General features: G+C 49.3%; 1 protein-coding gene and 1 pseudogene across 1 annotated transcript; both read right to left on the bottom strand.

Moving 5' to 3' along the window:
- Positions 1 to 7,657: 7,657 nt before the first annotated feature.
- On the bottom strand, positions 7,658 to 9,052 carry LOC119300299 (GDSL esterase/lipase At5g55050-like). The gene is made up of 2 exons (XM_037577313.1): positions 8,815 to 9,052; positions 7,658 to 8,487 (listed from the first exon to the last, which is right to left on the bottom strand). Exons 1-2 carry the CDS (start codon positions 9,050 to 9,052, stop codon positions 7,658 to 7,660), a joined length of 1,068 nt encoding a protein of 355 aa, XP_037433210.1.
- Positions 9,053 to 25,035: 15,983 nt separating this feature from the next.
- The window catches only part of LOC119300298, a 10,297-nt pseudogene continuing 9,781 nt past the window's right edge, over positions 25,036 to 25,551 (bottom strand).

Genomic DNA, 25,551 nt, shown 5'->3' with positions numbered 1-25,551 from the left:
TTACTACCGAACCTCGTAGGTAAACCAGAGTGAGATCCGCACCAGAGTGGTACGGTAATCCTGTTCTGGAGGTCATGTTACTTGACCATGACGAGCCTACGAACTATGTGGAAGCGTTGATGAGCCCAAATTCCACGAAATGGCTTGAGGCCATGAAATCTGAGATGAGATCCATATATGAGAACAAAGTATGGACTTTGATTGACTTGCCCATTGATCGGTGAGCCATTGAGATTAAATGGATCTTCAAGAGGAAGACAGACGCTGATAGTAGTGTTACTATCTACAAAGCTAGAATTGTCGCAAAAAGGGTTTTCGACAAGTTCAAGGTGTTGACTATGATGAGAGTTTCTCACTCGTATCTATGCTTAAGTTTGTCCGAATCATGTTAGCAATTGCCGCATTTTATGAAATCTGGCAAATGGATAAGCAAAACGGCATTCCTTAATAGGATTTATTAAAGAAGAGTTGTATATGATGCAACAAGAAAGTTTTGTCAATCCTAAAGGTGCTAACAAAATATGCAAGCTCCAGCGATCCATCTATGGACTGGTGCAAGCATCTCGGAGTTGGAATATACGCTTTGATAAGTTGATCAAAGCATATAGTTTTATACAGACTTGTGGTGAAGCCTGTATTTACAAGAAAGTGAGTGGGAGCACTACAACATTTCTGATAAGTATATGTGAATGACATATTGTTGATCAGAGATAATGTAGAAATATTCTACAAAGCATAAATTAATGTTTGAAAGGAGTTTTTCAAAGAAATACCTCGGTGAAGCTACTTACATATTGAGCATCAAGATCTATAGAGATAGATCAAGACACTTGATAAGTTTTTCAATGAGTACATACCTTGACATGATTTTGAAGTAGTTCAAACTGGAACAGTCAAAGAAGGAGTTCTTGCCTGTGTTACAAGGTGTGAAATTGAGTAAGACTCAAAACCCGACCACGGCAGAAGATAGAAAGAGAATGAAAGTCATTCCCTATGCCTTGGCCATAGGTTCTATAAAGTATGCCATGCTGTGTACCAGATCTATTGTATACCCTACACTGTTTTTGGCAAGGGAGTACAATAGTGATCTAGGAGTAGATCACTGGACAACGGTCAAAATTATCCTTAGTGGAATAAGGATATGTTTCTCGATTATGGAGGTGACAAAAAGGTTCGTCGTAAAGGGTTACATCGATGCAAGTTTTGACACTAATCCAGATGACTCTAAGTCTCAATCTGGATACATATTGAAAGTGGGAGCAATTAGCTAGAGTAGCTCTGTGCAGAGCATTGTTGACATAGAAATTTGCAAAATACTTACGGATCTGAATGTGGCAGACCCGTTGACTAAACTTCTCTCACAAGCAAAACATGATCACACCTTAGTACTCTTTGGGCATTAATCACATAGCGATGTGAACTAGATTATTGAATCTAGTAAACCCTTTGGGTGTTGGTCACACGACGATGTGAACTATGGGTGTTAATCACATGGTGATGTGAACTATTGATGTTAAATCACATGGCGATGTGAACTAGACTATTGACTCTAGTGCAAGTGGGAGACTGAAGGAAATATGCCCTAGAGGCAATAATAGTTATTATTTATTTCCTTATATCATGATAAATGTTTATTATTCATGCTAGAATTGTATTAACCGGAAACATAATACATGTGTGAATACATAGACAAACAATATGTCACTAGTATGCCTCTACTTGACTAGCTCGTTGAATCAAAGATGGTTAAGTTTCCTAGCCATAGACATGAGTTGTCATTTGATTAACGAGATCACATCATTGGAGAATGATGTGATTGACTTGACCCATTCCGTTAGCATAGCACTTGATCGTTTAGTTTGTTGCTATTGCTTTCTTCATGACTTATACATGTTCCTATGACTATGAGATTATGCAACTCCCGTTTACCGTAGGAACACTTTGTGTGCTACCAAACGTCACAACGTAACTGGGTGATTATAAAGGTGCTCTACAGGTGTCTCCGAAGGTATTTGTTGGGTTGGAGTATTTTGAGATTAGGATTTGTCACTCCGATTGTCGGAGAGGTATCTCTGGGCCCTCTCGGTAATGCACATCACTTAAAGCCTTGCAAGCATTGCAGCTAATGAGTTAGTTGCGGGAAGATGTATTACAGAATGAGTAAAGAGACTTGCCGGTAACGAGATTGAACTAGGTATTAAGATACCGACTATCAAATCTCGGGCAAGTAACATACCGATGACAAAGGGAACAACGTATGTTGTTATGCGGTCTGACCGATAAAGATCTTCGTAGAATATGTAGGAGCCAATATGAGCATCCAGGTTCCGCTATTGGTTATTGACCGGAGACGTGTCTCGGTCATGTCTACATTGTTCTCGAACCCGTAGGGTCCCCACGCTTAACGTTACGATGACAGTTTCATTATGAGTTTATATGTTTTGATGTACCGAAGGTTGTTCGGAGTCCCGGATGTGATCACGGACATGACGAGGAGTCTTGAAATAGTCGAGACATAAATATTGATATATTGGAAGCCTATGTTTGGACATCGGAAGTGTTCCGGGTGAAATCGGCATTTTACCGGAGTACCGGGAGGTTACCGGAACCCCCCGTAACCTAATGGGCCTTAATGGGCCTAGTGGAGGAAGTAGAGAGGAGGCCAAGGGGCAGACGCGCGCCCCTCCCCCCAAGTCCGAATTGGACAAGGAGGGGGACGGCGCCCCCCTTGCCTTTCCCCTCTTTCTCTCCTTCCCCCCAAGTCCTAGTCCAACATGGAAGGGGGGGGGGGAGTCCTACTCCTGGTGGGAGTAGGACTCCTCCTGGCGCGCCCCTTGCCTGGCCGCACCTACTCCCCCTTGCTCCTTTATATACGGGGGCAGGGGCACCCCATAGACACAACAATTGATCATTGATCTCTTAGCAGTGTGAGGTGCCCCCTTCCACCATAATCCTCGATAATATTGTAGCGGTGCTTAGGCGAAGCCCTGCGACGGTAGAACATCAAGATCGTCACCACGCCGTCGTGCTGACAGAACTCTTCCCCGACATTCTGCTGGATCGGAGTCCGGGGATCATCATCGAGCTGAACATGTGCTAGAGCTCGGAGGTGCCGTAGTTTCGGTGCTTGATCGGTCGGGCCGTGAAGACGTACAACTACATCAACCGCGTTGTGCTAACGCTTCCGCTTTCGGTCTACAAGGGTACGTAGACAACACTCTCCTCTCTCGTTGCTATGCATCACCTTGATCTTGCGTGTGCGTAGGATTTTTTTGAAATTACTACGTTCCCCAACAGCAGCAGGGACTGATATGGTAGGATTGGCTCTTCTTCCAGTTGTAGCACGGCCTTGAGCTGGTGCAGCTGGTGTATTTGCATAAACTGCCTTGTTTTCCTGCATTCAAGAACCAAGACACATTTAGTGAGGTAAATACCATGGAAAAAGGAAACTTGAAAGTCATGTAATTACCTGATGTTTGTTTTTCCTCATCTGAAGCTTAGGCCTCAGAGCCTTCCGGCAACTTGTATATTTGTGTCCTTCTAGCCCACAGTTACTACATGTTATAGTCCCCATCCTAGTACTATCTCTTGGACCTGGAACTTCAAACTGCCCTTTCCGCCTTGCAGTTTGTTTTTTCCCTGCCTTTTATTTTAAAATAGGAGGCTCAATGTCTGGTGTGTTTGTTTGAGGCCAGCAATCTGGACCAGGGACAGGGTATATGATTTCTTTGTATGTCTTAGAATATAGTGTCTTCTTGAAAAATTCACTAACATAGTCCTCAGGATGCAGTTTTTGCTTTGTCATTGCAGATATGCCATGACTGCAAGGTACTGCTGACATGTTCCATCTCTTGCAATCGCAGGTATATTTTTCCATGTCAACAAAATATTGTTTTTCTTTGCTGGTAACTTGCCATATTGTTTCACCTGCTCTATCAGCCTGGCAATACTTGACATATTTCTTGTTCTCTTCTAAAATCTCTGCATAGTTGGGTGTGATTGTCCACCTGCTAATCTGTAACTTCTCTCTGGTCTGCTACCTCTTGATCATCTGCTTGGTCCTAATCCCTTCAAACATTGTCCTCATAGGCTTAGCCCTAACATCCAGTATCATCTTGTTGAACACTTCACTCAGGTTGTTCACCACTAGATCTATTTTGCATGTATGATCCATAGCAAACCTAGCCCAAGCAGAAGCATCAATCTTTTTTAGCCATTTCCAAGCATCCTCACACTGTGCTTTCAAATCTGCCATCCCTAATTCATGACCATGTTTTGTGTAAGAGTAGCTAGCCTGGTCCACACATTTCTTTAGTTCCTACCCCCTAAATCCAGCTGCTTGGAAATTTGCATATATGTGCCTAAGACAGTACCTTTGAGGTAAATTAGGGAATACCTCATTTATTGCCTTAAGCAAGCCCTGTATATTAACAAATTAGTAATGCACATGATCAAACTTAAATAATTCCAATAGGTACTAAAACCACATTGATCAAACATATTTGTGCATAAGACACTAACCTTTTGCCTATCAGATATGATGGTGTATGTTCCAAACTTGTTGCCACTACCAATGCAACATCTCAACTGAGTTAAAAACCAAGTCCAACTCTCTCCATCTTCCTTGTCAACCACACCAAAAGCTATGAGGTAGATGTTGTTGTTGCCATCCCTTCCTGTGGCTGCAAGTATGTGTTTTCTAGTGGTTAACTTGATGAAGCATCCATCAAGACCTGGATTAAGTGACAAATTAGCTACAACATAGAACTACTAGGAAACCACTAATTAATAATAGTTAAATCTTCAAAAATTACCTATAAATGGTCTGCAACCATTAAGGAAACCTTCCTTTGAAGCTGCTAAACAGTAGAAAAGATACTTGAATATAGGAGTAGGTGCTGGGTTTTCTGTATCTTCAAATGTTGTCACTATACACCTGCTCCCAGGGTTTGTATCAAGAACAGCTTGAAGATAATCTCTTAACCTCAAATACTGTTGCTTGTGATCACCTTGCACCACATCAACAGCCTTCCTCCTTGCCCTATATGCCACACTCCTTGACACATCCACTGAAAACTTGGTCTTTGTCTTTTTAATTAATGCATCCACAAGAGATCTAATGTCTTCTCTCAATGCTTCCTGTACTGATCTGGACAACCACTTTGTAGTAACCTTTATGGACTGTGCACATGCTCCACAAGTGTGCACAATATCACACTTCTTGATGCAGTAAGTTTTCTCATGAGCTATTTTAGATGCAGTGATATAAAAAATCACATCCTTGTGCTCTCTCTGAGCACCAAACAATAATCCTATCTGGGGCATTTCTATGGTATTGAAAGTTCCTCAATGTCCTAATGTGAAAATCCCTAAGTGCATCTCTGTAGTCATAAACACTGGTGAAGCACAATCCCTTACAAAACTGTTCTTCTGGGTTTGGTAGTTTGGGATTGAACCATACCCTTTCCTTCAACTTCATATCCCTTCTCTTCCTACCACATTGTAGTTTATAGGATCCTTCAGGCTCATCTTCTTCATCACTAATGCCATAATCACCAGGAAAACATTTTTCATCAGCTTCAGGGAACCAATCTGGTTTTTCCATTTTCTCAGCCTCATTGTGTGATCTAATTGTCGGACCAGGATTTCTCACTGGCTTTAGTTTCTATGCCATTGGTCTATCTTCATCATCAGATGAAGAAACTGCTTGCAGTTCCACACTGTTGCCATCTGAATCAGACATAAATTCTGATACATCAGTGTCACCTTCAAAATGATTGAGGTCAGCTTCTCTCTGAAGAATACTTTTCTTAAGCTCTTCCTTTCTGTCCATGCTTGTATCCACCAACTTAGTGCAACTTTGTTGGGTGTTAATGCAATGATCAACAAAATAATAATCTATGTTTTCATCTGCATTACACAGCTCATTTGCTCTCACAACTCTTATGTTCACACTCTTTTCATTTAGAGAGTGGAGCAACATCTGTTGCACATCATCTTCAGAAGATATTTTCTCTAAGCCTTCTATCCCTTTATGAGCATCACTAACATAGTACATATAATCATCAGAGCAGCAACCCTCACTCCTAATAAGAGATATCAGAGTCCCAAATGATATGTCTGACTGGTACATGTTTCTAACAACAGAATCTCTGCCCTCTAAATGGAACCAAATTCCCCATTTTGGGTCATCAATACTGGACAAAAATGGAATGAATTATTATAAAGAATGCACACTGCTAAAGTTTCTAACAATTTGCAATTACTCTGTTATCATACATTAGGAGAAATTGACCTAAAATACATCCTGTCAATAAAACTGAAAAAGAAGAAGATATGTTGTACCTGCCGCCTCCCGCACGAGGAAGCTTGCGCCGGCCGCGAGGTGCACTTCTTGTCGTCGTCAGTGGTGGAGCCGACGCCAACTCCTGGGATGGCTCGTCGGTGGTCGAGCCGCCGCCGCCAACTACAGATTCAGGCTGTTGCGCCGCAAAGCTAGAGCTGCCTAGCCACGTATCGACCTCCGAAAGGTCGACGCGCCCCCCAACTACACCAGGAGGTTTGCCGATGAACAAATCGCCATCGGGGTTTGGATCCACCGCCGCCATTACCACCGCCGCCTAGGGATACAGAGGAGAGAGCTCGGGGAGAGAGATGTGGTTCGGTCAGTCGGCCGGCCGGTCGGTCGTTTTGACCTGGCCCCTGGCTGGTTCCGACCGAGCCGGGCCACTAACGGCAGCGAGCGGGCGTCCGTTAGCCGTTTGGGCCGCCGTCGGCCTGCCATGTGGGCCATCCCTGTCAGTTAAGCGGTTAAAACGGCTAAATGGCGACTTGGTAGTTTTTTGTCACAAAATTAGAAATTTTCGGTAGTTATTAGTCATTTTTTTGAAAGTAGTAGTTTTGTGGGACGGATACCCCTAATATGATAGTTTTTTGTCAAATACTCGAGCTGAAGCAGTAGCTAACAAATGCCATGATGAACAAGGAGCAACAAGCGACTACACTGGCACCCGCCATTACTAGCTAGCTCAAACAAACTAGCGTTCGAGCAGCGCACGCAGTACTATACCGGTGTGTAGTTTTCCCCGCAAAAAAAAAGCTGGAACCTGGAACCATTTTTTATAAAGTATAAAGTACATTTGGCATTCGCTAAATTTCAGTTGTATAATCTGTTTAAAAATCCCAGTCAACTAGAATTGCACACTGCTTAGTGAAATCCCAGCGATTTTTTTTTGGTTTGTAAATTATGCATGGAGTGACTTGGAGATGGTGATGGTTAGACGTTGACCAAAGGCTTCAAAATATGACTCGGACTTATTTTGAAAAAAAAAATCACTCGGACTTTGGAGAAAAATTGAGGCACGCGAACATACAGCTGCAATATATATTTGATTTTTTTTCCTGCACTTCATGTGTCAACATGTACAATCCTTGTTACATGCAGATGAGGTACAATCCTTGTTACACGCAGATGATGATTTTGGAGAAAAAAAACCAGGCAAGTGATGGATATACAACTCCTTTTCGCAAAAATAAAATAAAATGAATATACAACTCCAGAATATATTTGCATTTTTTTCTGCACTTCATGTGTAAACATGTACTACATTCCTTGTTATACGAAGATGATGAATCTAGTGCTAGTCTAAATACAATTCTATATGGCGCTGAGCTGCTTTACGTTGATAGGGAAGATGAAAGGCGTGGACCCGTCGAAGGCAGTGGCGGTGAGCATCCTCGCGGTGGCCTCCGTGGGGTGGTAGAAGTCCCAGAAGACGTGGTCGGAGCGGTTGGCACAGTAGCTGCTGAGCGGGGTGCAGGCGATCTTGGCGTTCATGTCCCCCAGGCCGCAGCATGCCGCCTTGGCCTCGGTGAACCCGTACTCCGCCGGCTGGTCGATGTACCGGAGCAGCGCGGCGGAGGAGTCAAAGAGCGCGTAGTGCAGGTCCCCGTGCTGCGTGGTCATGCCGTTCAGCACGCCCTCGGCCGCCTTGTTGTACTGCACGGCCATGGCGTTGGCCACGGCGCTGCAGACCTTGGTGGAGCTAATCTCCCTCAGCGACGGGGTGCAGCCCACGGGCCCCGTGCCGAGGAACAGCACCTTGCGCGCGCCGAGGTTGTAGAGGCTCTGCAGCTGGCCGGAGAGGGACTGGATGAGCGCGTCGACATACTGCTGCTGCTGGGAGGGTGTGGCGGCGGTGTTGGCCCTGGCGTAGTGGATGATGTCGTTGCTGCCGATGGTGATGGCGAAGATGGACTTGGCCAGGTGGGTTGTGGCCTGGGTCTGGCCAAGGCTGCGCGCCAGGGAAGCGTACACGCCCGAGTGGTACTCGATCTGCTTGTCGAAGGTGATGCACAGTTCCGTATTTGTGGCGTTGGAGACTCCTGCGCCACCAGAAGCGAAGCTGACGCCGTTGACGTAGTTGGCGTTGCTGCTCGAGGACAGGGCCAGGTACGGTGGCGAGGTCGCCAGCCCGAGCTTCTCGGCTGCATGCATACATGCATACGAGTGAGTATATATCAATCACAAACTTGGATATAGTGAAAAGTCGTACGTTCTCAACTTAAATGTTTAAAAATGGGGCTGAAGAATAGGAACATATATAGCTTGGATATAAGGGTACATTACACTTTCTCTGTAGCTGAAGATATATCTTCAATAACTGATTGACACTGAAAGTGACGATCATTTATCTAATTTATTTAACTATAAGTATCTAATACTCGGACCGTACAAACTACTAGTAGCAACAGCTAAGAAAAGAGTAGACTATTGATTGGTATCCGATGGAGTGAAATGAGTAGGCAACTCACCTAGGAAGTCGGCGGAGTTCTTGCCGTTGCTGAAGCGGCCGGTGGCCACCCCGCCCGGGTAGTCCATGCCGTTGTGCGAGAAGTCTGCCTTGAGCACCGTCAGCAGGTGGTTGTTGTTTCCGACGTCGGCCAGCGAGTCGCCGAACACGTACACTGCCGGCACGGACGCTGCCGTTGCCACGGCCATGAAAGCCATGATGACCAGTCTACAAGAAGCGACTACACTGGCACCAGCCATTGCTGGCTAGCTGAGATCGACAAACAACTGTTGCTTCGAGCAGCTAGAGGCCTAGAGGTGTGTGTTCTGCACTCGCTCTACTTCTGACACTAGACAATGAGATGAGTTCAGGAGGTTTGGCTTACAGCAATTTATAGGCCGGACAGGATCGAGTGGAAGCGAGCGTGGAAGCGAGCGTGCAAGCACGGGAGAGATAAAACATTCTTTTATTCTGAAACGGAGGATAAAACATTCTGCTTCTATATGTGTGTACTGAAAAAGAGCGCGCGGCAGAGTACGTACGTTTTGTTCAGCGTGCGTATGTGCTCTGTGGTGTGGAGAAGACGGCATGGCGATCATATCATATACTATCATATAATAAATAAACAACCAAAATGACAATCGACCGTATAGGACGGGTCTCCGTCCGGTTCAACTTTACTTGATCTTGCGTGCGCTCGCGGCTCTCCCTCCGTCGTTAGTCTTCACATGTATGCTGTTATTTTTTATATACGCATGATTTTTTTTTATTTATGGTGGGTGCACGCGGCACAACTCTCTCAACGTAAATGTTCACATGAACGAAGCAGATAAGGGTACAGTGGTTATGTTGCCATCATTGAGTTGTGTCAACTCACCAAGTGCCACCGCCTTCGCTCATTTTTATAGGGTGACGGGGTCAAATCCGGCAGATCCCACATAGGAAGTCCCAAGCTGGTAGCCTTGGCAAGATGGTAACAGAAGCGACAATGGTGTTTACTTAGGTTCAGACCCTCTCTGAAGGAATTCTTGAACATGGAAAAATCCTTGTGTCATTTAGAAAAAAAATGTTCCCAATATTTAAAACATGTTCATGAAAATATTAAATTTTAATTGGGCAATTAAAAAAAACATAACATATAATCAATGTTTGTGCCATGTAATAAAAGTGTTCAATGCACTTACAAAATATTCATCAAAGTGTAAAAAAAGATGTAGAAAAATTACTACATTATACTGAACAGATTAAAAAGATTCGCATATATGGAAAAAAAGTAAGTAAAACAAAAAATTGAAACAAAATAAAGTAAAGAACCAAACAGAAAATCAAGAAAGAAAAAGAAAATCAATGAAGCCGATAAAGAAACTTGAAAAAGAAAAAAAATACCAGAAGCTTCATCTAGTAGAAGGTTCCTAAATCCGGAGCTAACAGGCACTCCAGATAGAACATAAATGTAGGCAAGAACTCTGTCCATCTCATAGTAAGCCGGCTATCTATCTCGCAAAGTATTGAAATAAACTCATCCGTCCGGATATGCGATACAAGCATCCTCACCGCAGGGCCTCCAAAACAATGTCTATCCGGCCTAGTACTCTCGCCCACGAGAGATTGATCCATCATACAATACCCAGTACAAGACCACCTTATAATGTAGATAGCATATGTATGTAGAGACCTCCTAATTGGTGCTTAGAGCGTTCGTTAGGCTACTGGCGCTCACGCATGTGATATATGGGCCGTGGCCCAGAGAGCATTTGAACATAGAATTTTGAACCACAACCATTAGCATTGATCATTAACCGTTGATTGTGGATGTTGCCCGTTGACTTTTGAAAAGTCGTGAACTTGAGAAGTGTTCACAAAAAATAAAAATAAAATGCGAATTTGGGAAAATTCATGAATTTAAAAAATGATCATACTTTTGAAAAAACTTCAAGAATTTGAGATAAATTATTTTTGAGGGGCTCATCGAACCGAAACTCGAAGGATAAGCAAAGTGAGGAGGATAAGAGGCCCAAATATAATCTCCCTCGTACTGCGAAGGTTCGGCCATGTGTATGGCCTTGTGATGAGTTCTTGAGAGCAGCCGGGATTTATAATGATTTTTATGAGTCGGTTGAGAATGCAGGCCTCACCGACTTCCTTCACGACCAATGCGAACAGTATCTCTTATTCAGTAATATTTTTGTGCAAAATTTTCATTTGCATGCTAGGAGGTCACCACCTTCGGTGGATTTCTATTTATATGATGAGTATAAGGAGATGTTCATTTTTTATTTCTGCCGGGTCTGTAAAATACCCTTTACAGGCAGTATAGAAGAACCACATCATAGTGATGTGGAATGGTTTATTGATATGGTTGCTGTAGGGGAAACTAGAAAGGTTTCCGATGCAAGAATTACTAGCATACATTTTCCTGTTCTACGTTACTTTGCAATATTTGCTAGTAGATGCTTGATTGGTCGCGGGAACTGTGGCAATCTTAGTGCCCCTGATATTGTTATTTTGTGTCATGCCTTGTTCCGTGATGACACATTTAGTATGGGCGCTATTGTTGCAAAGCGGTTAAACCTGAACCGTACTAAGGGCCCCGTCCTTGGAGGCATCTTCGCCTCGCGCCTCGCTGCACATTTTAACATACCTATTAGACATTATGAGAAAGAAGAAAAGTTGCTGCCTTTTGTTTTTCTAGACTATAAGAGTATGGTAGCACTTGATTTTATCGTTAAGAATAAGGAAAAGATGCTTAAATACAAGCTGATTTTTGATAAAAATCACCATGAGACTATCACTTTGCCTGCTCCTTCTTTGTTTGACTTATCTGTAGGCAAGTACCATGTTCCGCCGGAGGCCATTCACGCCTACTGAAACCCCACATCAGCTACAGAGCCAGAGTCGGAACCACAATTTGATCCTTCACGACAGTCTGTTTACCAGTGGGATCCGGAGGAGATTGTCAACCACTGGCAATCCGAGGCTACTTCCCAGTACGACCCCAACTATTACTTCGGATATCCGCCAGGTCAGCCGTGGCCATAGACCAACTTAGGCCAAAAGCCTAAGCTTGGGGGAGTACGTACTTCTCACCGATATTACATTCCTGTTCACACACTCATGCTAGTTGTCGGTGCTCATATTTTTTCATTGTAATATCCATGCTAGTTTATTTCCCTTTTTATGCTTTCTTCTTGTGTGTTTGATAAACCTTAAGAAAAACAAAAAAATTAGTTGTAACTTTTAGCTAGTTTACTTTTCATGCCTGTAGTAGTAGTAATTAAAAAGAAAACCCAAAAAGATTTCTCGTTCTTCTTTTGCTTGTTGGGAGCTTTCCCGTGTAAATAGTTTTGTTTCTTTTCTTTGGGGGTCGAGAGGAGATGACCATAATGAAAATGTTGAGTGGCTCTTATATGCATTATTGTTGATCTAACAAAGAGCCTATATTACCTTGTCTTGTCTCTTGAATTGAATGCTTGCAGATTCCAACTTAGTCCAATGCACGTGCACTATTATTATTATCCACTTTATTCGGTCGTGCAAGTGAAAGGCAATATTGACGATATATGATGAACTTATTGAGATGAGAAAAGCTGGTATGAACTCGACCTCTCTTGTTTTTATAAATATGATTAGTTTATCGTTCCTGATTCAGCCTATTATGAGAGAAACATGTTTGAAATGATAATTAGATATTGCAGTTGCTTATGCCATGCTTAATTAACTAGGAGCTTATAATGGTTCACCTTACGTGCCAACATGCTATTAAAATGGTTGTGATGTGGTATGATAGGGTGGTATCCTCCTCTGAACGATTCGAGTGGCTTGAATTGGCATATGTTCATGCATGTAGTTGAAACAAAATCAACATAGCCTCTACGATATTTATATTCATGGTGCATTATATCCTACTCATGCTTGCATTCGGTGTTGATTAATTTTAATGCATGTTCATGACTGTTGTCTCTCTTTAGCTGGTCGCTTCCCAGTCTTTTTCTAGCCTTCACTTGTACTAAGCGGGAACACTGCTTGTGCATCCAACTCCATAACTCCAAAGTTGTTCCATATGAGTCCACCATACCTACCTATATACGGTATCTACCTGCCGTTTCAAGTAAATTTATGTGTGCCAAACTCTAAACCTTCAAATAAACATTATGTTTTGTATGCTCGAATAGCTCATGTATCAACTAGGGTTGTCTGTATCTTTCATGCTAGGCGGGTTATCCTCAAGAGGAGTGGACTCCGCTCCTCACTCATGAGAAAATGGCTGGTCACCGGGATGCCCAGTCCCATGCTTTATGCAAATCAAATCAAAATAACTGCAAACAAAACTCCGCCAAGACTCTTGTTAGTTGGAGGCACTCGTTGTTTCGAGCAAGCCATGGATTGATGCTTGTTGATGGAGGGGGAGTATAAACTTTACCATTCTGTTTGGGAACCGCCTATAATGTGTGTAGCATGGAAGATATCGAGATCTCTCGGTTGTTATGTTGACAATTAAAGTATACCGCTCAAAATATTATTCATATCTATTTCAAAACCGAGCTCTGGCACCTCTACAAATCCCTGCTTCCCTCTGCGAAGGGGCTATCTATTTACTTTTATGTTGAGTCATCATCCTCTTATTAAAAAGCACCAGTTGGAGAGCACCGCTGTCATTTGCATCCATTACTGTTAGTTTACATTGAGTATGACTTGACTGGATCTCTTTTACCATGAATTACAATGTTGTCGGAGTAATGGGCCACGGGTAGGCTAACCCGAGGCCCAGAACCTTTCAAGACATGGGGGCTGACTGCGCCCCTCAAGACACCAGGATGGAAAGCCGCCTTCCAGAGGCTGGCTAAAGGAACAGCCGACTGCCCGCATGCGGCCGAGTCCTGGAGGCGAGGTCAAGACAGGCCGACTCCCGCCTGGCGGCTCCCAGAGAAGCCGACCACGGGGAGTCGGCCCGCGACACCAACAAAGCTCATGCCCTCATAAGGGGGGATGGGACGGGAGTGACAACAGTAAAGCCCACTCCCTCCCCTTTCATGGGATGGCTAGGCCACAGTGCGCCGTACCAGTGGAGATCTCCGTCCGGTGAAGCACTGTTGCCTTGCCATCCCTGACATCAGCAACAGCGGGCAGAGTCCTGCACCCACCACGGCATGTCGGTACGGTCCACGGATGATGGGCCCTACCGGTCAGCGAGAGTCCAGAAGGCGGCAAGAGCGCCGCCAGTCGGACCCGAAGGGAGCCGGCCCCCGGAAGTCGGCCTGCCCCTCCCACGGGTCCCACACGCCATTAATCAGATGAGACGGGGAGTGGCTACAGTAATCGCCCGCCAGGTAGCAAGGCTGTAGCCACGACCCCATGACCAAGCCTGCGTCATTAGAGGCATGGCTACAATAATCGGCAGCCTACAAGACTCGCAAGCGGCGGGTACGGCCTGTCGGCTCCGTACCAGACCAGTCGGCGGGGCCCACCAGCCGGCGGGCCCCAGCAGTCGGCATAGAGGCCGGCTGGAGAAGAGACTGACGGCTGGGCCCTGCGCCCAGTCGGTTTACCATTGTACCCCTGGGGGGTAGGCCTATATAAGCCCCCCAAGGCACCCATGCAAAGGGTTCCGATCCATTAGAAGTAGACCTGGCCTTAGAGGAGGGGGAGAGCTGGCCTAGTCTCCTCCTGTCCACAGATACAGCTCGAGGAGCACCATTGTACTCACTTTTGCCTGTATTAAAGTACGAAGACTTCGGGCCCCTCGAGAAGATCTCGGGGACTACCTTCTTTTATCTATATGATAAAGAGTTATGCCTATGAGTATGTTATTCTTTACCGCTTGGCACCGGGTTCGACTAGTCGGCCCGGGGACTTGCCGTCTTGAGCTATGAAATGACTTCCTACAGCCGGACAAGTAGTGTGTGGCACTCAAGCCGTCTCCTGTTAGAAGCCGCAGATCGCAGAGCGACTGACTGGCAAGCAGGAGTAAGGTAGAATGGGTGTCCATATGAAAAATGGCTAAGGACTCAAAGCATGCACATAGCTCAAGCCGGTTTCCGGCCTTTTGCAATCAACTCTTGAGCAGCCGGCTCGCCGTTTTCTAAATTAACTTGCTAAAAACTCTAAATGGCTAAGTACTTGCCTCCCAAAAAAGCCAAGTATTTGATCTAGCGGCAGTCCGCAAAGCGGCTGTCCGACTAGCCAAACGGCAACCAAGGGAAGGCGGCAAAGGAAAAAGCCAAAGAGCAATAAGCAAGAAGAGATAGAATGCGGATAAAAATTTACATAGAAAGGCCCTTGGCCGAATCATCAAATAGGAGTTCAGGATACACCCACACCCAGTGGGTGGAATTGTGCAAAATAACAAGTTCATTGAGACTACTAAGCAGGTAAAACAAAGATAAAGTGGCAGCCTAGGAAGCCGTTGACGGACTCGAAGGACCAGAGGGGTCGGCGGTGCTAGTTGGCGGGGCAGTCGGCTGGTTGGTCTCCGCCTGATCACCCCTGGCGACAGCTGGCTCAGTTGAGCGCGGCTCATTGCTAGAGGCGCGGTCGGGCTAGGGCTGGCCGTCTGCCTCGACCTCTGGCGCCTCCTCCTCGTCTCCTTCCTCCTCGTCGCCTTTCTCTTTGCCATTGGAGTCGGTCACCTCCGCCGAGTCCTCGCCGTCGTCCGGGTTCAGCCCGAACCACTCCGGCGGCGCTTCCTCACCGTTCTCATCCCGCTCTGGGATGAAGATGCTGGTGTCGGTGTACTCAGCGATCGATGCGGCGCGCCTGACGAGATCGTCCTCCACCGTTGCCAGCTCCACCTGAGCTTCCAGCCGGAACGTGGCTAACTGGGCTAAACTTAGCCCAGGATACCACGCCTTGGCGAATTCCAAGGCCCGGCAGGCTCCAGCCCGGGCTGCAGAACCCTTCCAGGCCTCAAGACGGCCGGCTGCCACCTCCAACCAGTCGACAGTCCGACTGGGGGTGCGTGGTGCCTGCATGTTCGGCCATAGGGCGGCAATCGCCTGGGCGCCGACACGTTGAAGCCGGCGCAGCATCCGGTGGGTTGGCCGAAGACGGGCCTCGATACTTAGAATCTGCTCGTTAAGAGTTCGGGGGGAGTCGGCGGCGACCTGTGCGCCGTCCGCCCTCCGTGCTTCGCGGTCAGCTTCAATGGCTTGATTGGCGGCATCAGAATGGCCGGGGAAGAAGTCCGCTAAGGAAGAAGAGCAAAGAAACAAAGTTAAAAATTTAAGGCCGACACAACTAGCAAGTCGGCAGCCCGGAAAAGGAAACAAGTGGAAGCTCACCATCGACAAGATCTTCGATTGCTTGGAAGCCAGAGACCAGCGTCGCCTCCTTGTCGGTCCAGGAGGAGCGCTCGGACGCAAATTTTGCGAGAAGGGAGGTCTCCTTGTCCTCCGCCTCCTTCTGGGCCCTCTGGAGCAGCTCCTTCTGCTCCGCCAGCTGCATAGCCAGCGGGTCGCGCTCCTCCGTCAGCCGGCCGCACTCCTCCTCCCTGACACACAGCGCGGTTTTAACTTCGCCCAGCTGCTGCTGAAGGGCGGTGTTGGCCTCTGAAAAAGGAGGGGGAGGGATGTCAGTCGTCAGCAAAGAAGAAAGGTCGCCGGGGAGATCCGGTCTGACTGCTCAGCAGTCGGCCCGAATCTCGGGGACTACAACCCGCGGGTGTGCCAGTGCGCCCCCACAGAGAAAGAAGAAAACTCACCCCGGCTGTCCGACAAGTCGGTGGTCCGCTTGGCCAGCTCCTCAACATTGGCGTTGAAGGAGGTCACGCGAAGATTGTGGTAATCCTGCATCAAAATTTTAGAAAAAAGCGTTGGTACTTGGAACTCGCCGATTAGAGTTCCGAGCCACCTACTCAGCAGCCGACTCGAAACTCGGGGACTACACCCAGTGGGTGCGCTGGCGCGCCCCCACAAAGAAAAAACAAGGAAGCAAAGAAAGGATGCGTACTCGGATGGCCGTTCGTGATGCCAGGTATGCCTTGGTGCACTCCTTGATGGCGTCGCCCTCGGTCCGGATCTTGGCTTGGACATCCAAGAGCGCCCGGTTCAACGAGCCCGTCCTGCCTCCCCGCACCCACCCGGTGGGCGCGGCGCTCGACACCTCGGTGTCCGGGACCAAGGAGCTCGCAATGCCGGTCTCCAGAGGACGCGGCGCTGAGGCCGCCTTCGCGAGACGGCGGCGCGTCGGCGTACTAACCTCGAGGGCCAGGCCCGTCGCCGCCGCGCCTCCGGTTGGCGGCACTGGCGGATCCGCCGGTTGTCCGCCTGGCGCGCCTCCGGAGGATGGCGGTGGCGGCGCAATGACCTCCGGCGTAGCGGTGACGTCGGCGACCCTTTCCATGACCGGGTTCTCGTCGCCGGCTTCCTCTGCATGCTTCTTCTCCGCATCGGTGGCCTCGGCCTCTGCCAGCTTCTTCAGGGCGGCGGCCTCCGCCTTGTCGGCTTCCGCCTTCTTCAGACGGGCGGCTTCCCTCTCCTCACGCGCCTCCCGCGCGTTCCGCTCCGTCGCCTCCCGGAGGTCGGCGGCAGGGTCAACCCGCCGGGTAGTGGAGGAGGTCTCCGCCGACTTCATGATGGAGCCGGCGGCCGACTTCTCAAGAGAGAGAGGGGCCCTAAAGCCGGAAAATAAAGTAAAGAAATTTCAGACAGACTCAATAAAGGAATACGAAGGTACAAACAGAGGTGGTGCTTACGCTGAAATAAGCTGCGACGTCTTCACCACCTTGCGAAAGCGGTTGGCCTTTGCGGCCGCCTCGTCCCGCTTGGTCGCCGCGGCTGAGCCCTTGGGCTTCTTCGGCCGGCTGCCAAACAGGCTCGCCCCAGCCCTGCGCTTCTTGTCGCCGCCTTGTGCGTCCGGCGGAGCTGACGAGCCCGCGCCCGACTGGCCGGCTCCTGGCTGGTGGCGTGGGACGACCTCCTCGTCATCATCGGGCCAGTCCTTGAGACTGGCCCCAAGTCTCGGGCCGCCCGCTGCGCCGCCTCCTCCCTCGGTGTCGTCCTCCAGGGCCGCCGCCCCCAGGTCGGGGTCGTCAACATCACTCTCCGCCCGGTCGGGGAGAAATTCACGGTTCGGCCCCGCGGTGCCGGCTGCTGGCTGGAGGAGGGGGTTCTGACCAAAGTCGGCTGGTCAGATCGGACAAAATGGACTCGGCAACGAAGAAGTCAGAGAGAAAGAGAAAAAGAAAACGACTCACCAGAGGCGGAGGGGCGGCACGTGAATACGACTCCTTGCCGAACTGCCACTCTTCGTTGAGGTCGCAGCTCGCAAGGTAGTTCACCATGTAGGCTACCTCCTCGTGAGGCATCTCCTTGGTGCACATTCGGCTCGGGTCTCGGTGCCCGCTCATCTGGCAGATCATGTGGGGGCGACTTTGGAGGGGCAGCACTCGGCGCGCCACAAAGGCGGCCAGCAAGTCCGGCCCGGTCAGGCCCTCCGACTGCGCCAGTACTCGAAGCCACGCAATGGCGCCGGCTGCCGCATGCGTCAACGTCCGGGCCCGGTGCGACCAGTTGGGCTGCCTGCCAGCCGGCGGGCCGGCTACGTAGGCCGGCAGGTTGATCCAGTCACCCTCCGCGGAGACGTTCTTCACGTAGAAGTACGACCACTGCCACATCTTCACCGACTTGATCAGCTTGATGGAGGGAAACGGGTTGTCGGCCCTCGACCTCCGCACGACGATGAACACGCCGCACTGAGCCGGCACGCCCGCGGCTTGGGTGCCGAGCTTGGAGTAGAAGAACTCCCCTCAGAGCTCCAGGGTGGGGAGAACACCGATAAAGCCCTCGCACAGGGTGACGAAGGCGGACAACAGCACCACCGTGTTGGGGGTGAGGTGGTGCGGTTGGAGTCCGTAGAACTCAAGGAAGGAGCGGAAGAAGTTGCTCACCGGCAGGCCCAGGCCGCGCAAGCTATGTGAGCGGAAGACGACCCGCTCGTCCTCCTGCGGCGCCGGTGAGATTTCGTCCCTCGGCGCGAGACGAACCCGAACGAGGTCCTCGCCGGGCAACCGACGCGTCTTGCCGAGGAAATCGACGTGGTCGTCGTGAACCTCCGAACCATCCCAGGTGCCGAAATGCGTCGTAGGGGGCGTGACGGCGGAGGAAGAGCTCATCGTGAGCAGACTGCCGCAGCGCTCGACGTAGCTTGAGGTGCGGCGGAGAGAGAGAGCGAGAGAGAGAAGAAGAAGAAGCAGTGGGGAGGTGGGACGCGCGAGCTCCGCCGTCTCCCCTCCTCCCCCTACTTATAGCCTAGTGAGCTGCGAAGCCGAGGGGGCAGTTGTGGGATTTACTGCGCCCACTACTCCACGCCCCCCACGTTTATCGCCCAAAGTTACTGCGCGCGGCAATTCCGTGAGAACCTCAACCGCCCCCCACGGCTGCAGCAGATCCGCTCACGCGTCGAGGCGTGGTAGTGGCGGGCCCCGCCTGTAGACATGTCCCATCTCGCGGATGGGTAGGCGGGCTGGCCCGGCCACTGGTTGTCACATGGTGGGCACGGAGTGGGTGGCGGTCAGGAAGCTTAGCTCACACGCTACTGAGTTCCCGCCGGGGGATTCGAAAGGATTTTTGGACAAGTCAAAGTCAGGTGACTCCGACTCCTACCAGTCGGCCGGGCAGAAGTCAAACGAGGTCTCACCTCAAGCACTCGGAGAAAGAAACTGCTGAGGCTCCTCGGCTGATCATCCACGGTGCCTCACCAGCTTCGGGGACTACTGTCGGAGTAATGGGCCACGGGTAGGCTAACCCGAGGCCCAGAACCTTTCAAGACATCGGGGCTGACTGCGCCCCTCAAGACACCAGGATGGAAAGCCGCCTTCCAGAGGCTGGCTAAAGGAACAACCGACTGCCCGCATGCGGCCGAGTCCTGGAGGCGAGGTCAAGACGAGCCGACTCCCGCCTGGCGGCTCCCAGAGAAGCCGACCACGGGTAGTCGGCCCGCGACACCAACAAAGCCCATGCCCTCATAAGGGGGGATGGGACGAGAGTGACAACAGTAAAGCCGACTCCCTCCCCTTTTCATGGGGTGGCTAGGCCACAGTGCGCCGTACCAGTGGAGATCTCCGTCCGGTAAAGCACTGTTGCCTTGCCATCCCTGGCATCAGCAACAGCGGGCAGAGTCCTGCACCCACGACGGCCTGTCGGTACGGTCCACGAATGATGGGCCCTACCGGTCAGCGAGAGTCCAGAAGACGGCAAGAGCGCCGCCAGTCAGACCCGAAGGGAGCCGGCCCTCGAAAGTCGGCCTGCCCCTCCCACGGGTCCCACACGCCATTAACCAGACGAGACGGGGAGTGGCTACAGTAATCGCCCGCCAGGTAGCAAGGCTGTAGCCACGACCCCATGACCAAGCCTGCGTCATTAGAGGCACGGGTACAGTAATCGGCAGCCGGCAAGACCCGCAAGCGGCGGGTACGGCCTGTCGGCTCCGTACCAGGTCAGTCGGCGGGGCCCACCAGCCGGCGTGCCCCAGCAGTCGGCATAGAGGCCGACAGGAGAAGAGACTGACGGCTGGGCCCTGTGCCCAGTCGGTTTATCATTATACCCCTGGGGGGTAGGCCTATATAAGCCTCCCAGGGCATCCATGCAAAGGGTTCCGATCCATTAGAACTAGACCTGACCTTAGAGAAGGGGAAGAGCTGGCCTAGTCTCCTACTGTCCACAGATACAGCTCGAGGAGCACAATTGTACTCACTTTTGCCTTAGTGATCATGCGGAGACCCCGCAGAGCAGGACTAGGGGTGTTATCTCCTAGGAGAGCCCTAAACCTGGGTAAGGTCCGCCGGTATTCGTGTCTACGCCTCATCCCGTTTCCAGGCACCAGCGACGTTCTACTCGCCCCCACCATGATAAGCCATCCATTGGCATATGTCGCACCCAGCCCCCGACAAATGTCTAGTCAGTCCTTGATCTTTAAAGGTGCTCTGCATTTATGTTTTGCGTTCTCATAAAGGGCTAGCGAGATACCATCTTATTATATCATATTATGATTATTTTGAGAAAGTGTTGTCATCCAAAATTTATTATTATTGCTAGCTAGTTGATTATGCCATTGATATGAGTAAACATGAGACCTAAATGTTATTGCGAATGTGGTTAGTTCATAATCTTTACTGAAAACTTGAATGCTGGCTTACAACAACAAGAGCAAACAGAGTTTATAAAAGTTTTCTTTATCACTTTCAACTTATTTGCTTGAGGACAAGCAAGCGTTTAAGCTTGGGGGAGTTGATATGTCTCCGTCGTATCTACTTTCCAAACACTTTTGCCCTTGTTTTGGACTCTAACTTGCATGATTTGAATGGAACTAACCCGTACTGACGCTGTTTTCAGCAGAATTGCCATGGTGTTATTGTTGTGCAGAAATAAAAGTTCTCGGAATGACCTGAAAATCAACGGAGATTATTTTTGGAATATATAAAAAATACTAGAAGAAAGATCCACGTCAGGGGGCCCACACCCTGTCCACGAGGGTGGGGGCGCGCCCCCTGCCTCATGGCCCCCCTGACGCTCCACCGACCTCATCTCCAACTCCATATATTCATGTTTGGGGAGAAAAAAATCAGAGAGAACGATTCATCGCGTTTTACGATACGGAGCCGATGCCAAGCCCTAAACTCTTTCGGGAGGGCTGATCTGGAGTCCGTTCGGGGCTCCGGAGAGGGGAATCCGTCGCCATCGTCATCATCAACCTTCCTCCATCACCAATTTCATGATGCTCACCACAGTGCGTGAGTAATTCCATCATAGGCTTGCTGGACGGTGATGGGTTGGATGAGATTTATCATGTAATCGAGTTAGTTTTGTTAGGGTTTGATCCCTAGTATCCACTATGTTCTGAGATTGATGTTGCTATGACTTTGCTATGCTTAATGCTTGTCACAAGGGCCCGAGTGCCATGATTTCAGATCTGAACCTATTATGTTTTCATGAATATATGTGAGTTTTTGATCCTATCTTGCGAGTCTATAGTCACCTACTATGTGTTATGATCCGGCAGCCCCGAAGTGACAATAATCGGGACCACTCCCGGTGATGACCGTAGTTTGAGGAGTTCATGTATTCACTATGTGTTAATGCTTTGGTCCGGTACTCTATTAAAAGGAGGCATTAATATCCCTTAGTTTCCAATAGGACCCCGCTGCCACGAGAGGGTAGGACAAAAGATGTCATGCAAGTTCTTTTCCATAAGCACGTATGACTATATTCGGAATATGTGCCTACAATACATTGATGAATTGGAGCTAGTTCTGTGTCACCATATGTTATAACTGTTGCATGAATAATCGCATCCGACATAGTTCTTCATCACCGATCCATTGCCTACGAGCTTTTCATATATTGTTCTTCGCTTATTTACTTTTCCGTTCCTATTGTTACAATCACTACAAAACCCAAAAATATTACTTTTGCTACCGTTACCACTACTATCATATTACTTTGCTACTAAATACTTTGCTGCAGATATTAAGTTTCCAGGTGTGGTTGAATTGACAACTCAGCTGCTAATACTTGAGAATATTATTTGGCTCCCCTTGTGTCGAATCAATAAATTTGGATTGAATACTCTACCCTCGAAAACTGTTGCGATCCCCTATACTTGTGGGTTATCATGTAGGGACAAGAAAAACGAAGAAGAATGCCGTGGTTAAGAAAGAAGGTACAATTTTTAACATTATCAAATTCACGACCATTATCACATTGTATGAAACGAATAGGGAGGAAGAAGTGCACAGAGACGTATCGCTGAAAATTGAGAAAGAGAACGTGAACATCGGATTTGTTGCGGAGAGGAAAGGTCCGGACAAAGTGTGTAAAATCATCTAATATAACAAGATAGTAGTTAAAACCAGAGACACTAGCAATGGGCGATGTCCAGAGATAACAATGTATTAATTCAAAGGGATAAGTTCTTGAAGAGCTAGACGAACTAAAAGGAAGACGCACCTGCTTGCCTAATTGGCATGACTCACAAACGGAGGAATCGTGAGAATCTCTATTACAAGGTATAGTAAATTCACTAAGAACAGATGCTAAAACTGCAGGGTTGGGATGCCCTAGACGCCGATGCCAGAGATCAATAGATGCCATCATGGAGGTTGGAGAGGCAACGACAGGAACACCATTGAGAGAGTATAAGTCACCAGAGCTATTGAACCGCGCGATCTCGACCTTGGTCTGATAATCCTTCATAGATAAGCCAAAGGGGTCAAATTCGACAGAAACAAGATTATCACATGTGAATTGACGAACAGAGATTAAATTTTTGATAAGGGCAGGAGCAACAAGTACATCACGAAGAAGAAGAGTTTTGGTGGTGGAAGGAAGTTGAGCCTGACCAAAACAATAGATGGGTATAGAAGAACCGTCACCAAGGGTGATGGATTTAAAAAGTGGTGAAGTGCAAGAGGAGAGAAACGTACTAGATGCAGACATATGACTAGAAGCACCGGAATCGAAAATCCAATCCGTACCTGTGTTGCCTTGGGAGGCAAAATTGTTCATGGCCTGGATGAAGGCGGCTTGGTCCCAGCTTGGCGGTGTAGCAGATGTCGGTGTAGGCAGCAGGGCCGGCTGGTACGGCGGCGAGGGCAGTAGAGCCGACGATGGAGGCGATGGCAGCAGGGCCGGCTGGCACGACGACGATGGCAGCAGGGCCGACTTTGGGGTGTAGTAGTGGCCGCCGTCAGCATAGTAGGGAGCGCCATGTGATGGAGCATCATGGTAGGCATGAGTCGGCGGGCGAGGCGTGAGGAGACCTGGGGCACCAGTATGGGGCCGCACGCCAGGCTGCCAGGCACTGGTGTAAGCCGGTGGAGCGCCGAGGGGAGCCAGAGAGGACCATGGCATGGGCCAAGCTTGGACGAGCCCCGTCCAGGGATCATGTGGAGGACGCCAAGGCGTAGCTGCTAGTGGCGCACTTGGGGCCGGCGACGGTGAAGGAGTGGGCACCGAGCGCGTCGTAGGCGGTCGGTAGACGGGGTTCTTGCTGCGATAATTAGGGCTAGGACGCCAGCCTGGCGGTGGAGCGATCGCGGTTGAGGAAGAAGGCACCGCTGGTGAAGGGGGCGCCGCTGGTGGCGCCGCGGGTGCCGAACCGCACGGAACGACGGCGAAGAGCTAAGGGCGAGTGTCCTTGTTGGTTTGAGCACAGTCGGCCCACTGGAGGATGGGGCGCACCTCGGGAAAGGTTGGCTGGGGTCGCATCATGGGTATGAAAGAAGCCTGCTTGTCGAACTGTTCGTTGAGCCCGATGAGGAGGATGTTGATAAGCTGACGGTCTTCAACGGGATCACCAAGTTCACGTAGTTCGTCGGCGATGGACCTGAGGCGTTGGCAATAGACACTGAGGGAGGAGTCGCCTTGCACCATATTCCTGAGCTCGGTGTGGAGTAGATTGGTGCGAGCATCGACGTTGTCTTGGAACAACTGCTGAAGGGCCGCCCAGAGACCGGCGACGGTGGCGGCTTCCCGGAAGACGAGATTGAAGATCTCGATGGAGACGCGCATGTAGATCCATTGGATGATAGCGAGGTCGTCCTTGACCCATTGGGGATCATGGGATTGCGGCACGGCGGTGGCGTCGACGTGGGAGCGAAGATTGCAGCGCTCGAGGTGAACTTCGAAGAGGTGGCGCCAATGGTAATAGTTGTGGGAGGTGAGATCGAGGGTAATGGGGATATATGGACTAATATCGGAGATTGTATCGGTGAAGGAGAGCACCGGAGGCATGGGTGGTGGTGGTGGTAGAACTAGGGCAGAGGAGGAGGAAGCCGCGGCGGCGGCGCGGGCGAGGGTAGCGGCCCGGCGCTCGAAGTAGCCGGGCGGTGGCAGCGGTGGTGGGTTGGGCGGCGGAGCCTTACTCTAGGACCAGAAACCCTAAGATACCATGTACGATTGAATAGAACTATTGTTGATTGATTATTGCAGTCGCATACAGCAGTATATATAAGAGATTACAAGCCAACTAGACCTATTACAATACGACTAGGACTATATAACTTGAGAGGCAAGTAATAGTCTAACACCTTGGACCGGACTCGCTTGAATTTTTTTTTTGTAAAACAAACTATTCGGTGCACCAATTTTGTGGATTTGCTTGGTAGTCAAAGGAAAAATTGTTGACAACCAACGAAGTGCTCGAGTTGGAACATGGAATATTAAAAAAACTGGAGTATATTACACCTCTGATAATTCTAAGTTGTTTACGCAACTAATGAATAATAATGCCAAGTAGTATACATACAACTCTATATAGCGCTGAGCTGCCTTACGTTGGTTGGGAAGATGAAGGGCGCAGACCCGTCGAAGGCAGTGGCGGTAAGCATCTGCGTGGTGGCCTCCGTGGGGTGGTAGAAGTCCCAGAACATGTGATCAGAACGATTGGCACAATAGCTGCTGAGCGGGGTGCAGGCGCTCTTGGTGTTGAAGTCTCCCAGGCTGCAGCACGCCGCCTTCGCCTCAGTGAACCCGTACTCCGCTGGTTGGTCGATGTACCGGAGCAACGCGGCGGACGAGTTGAATAGCGCGTAGTGAAGGTCTGGGTACTACACGGTCATGGCGCTCAGCAGGCCCTTGGCTGAATTATGGTACTGCACGGCCATGGCGTTCGCCACGACACTGCAGACCTTGGTGGGGCTCATCTCCCGCAGAGATGGGGTGCATCCCACCGGCCCCGTGCCGAGGAACAACACCTTGCGCGCGGATAACCAAAATAATTACTAACAACTACTATCTCTGTCCAAGAGCCCCCGCGTCCCCGCGTC

The sequence above is a fragment of the Triticum dicoccoides genome, chromosome 5A (genome assembly GCF_002162155.2).
Source record: "Triticum dicoccoides isolate Atlit2015 ecotype Zavitan chromosome 5A, WEW_v2.0, whole genome shotgun sequence".
Lineage (NCBI taxonomy): Eukaryota > Viridiplantae > Streptophyta > Magnoliopsida > Poales > Poaceae > Triticum > Triticum dicoccoides.
Note: the sequence above shows the minus strand (reverse complement) of the source record. Positions and strands in the feature narration are given on the sequence as shown.

Coding starts and splice junctions, on each gene's coding strand:
- LOC119300299 (XM_037577313.1), bottom strand. CDS start 9,052: ATGGCTGGTGCCAGTGTAGTCGCTTCTTGTAGACTGGTCATCATGGCT. Junction 8,488..8,814: donor GAACTCCGCCGACTTCCTAG/GTGAGTTGCCTA, acceptor GTATGCATGCAG/CCGAGAAGCTCGGGCTGGCG.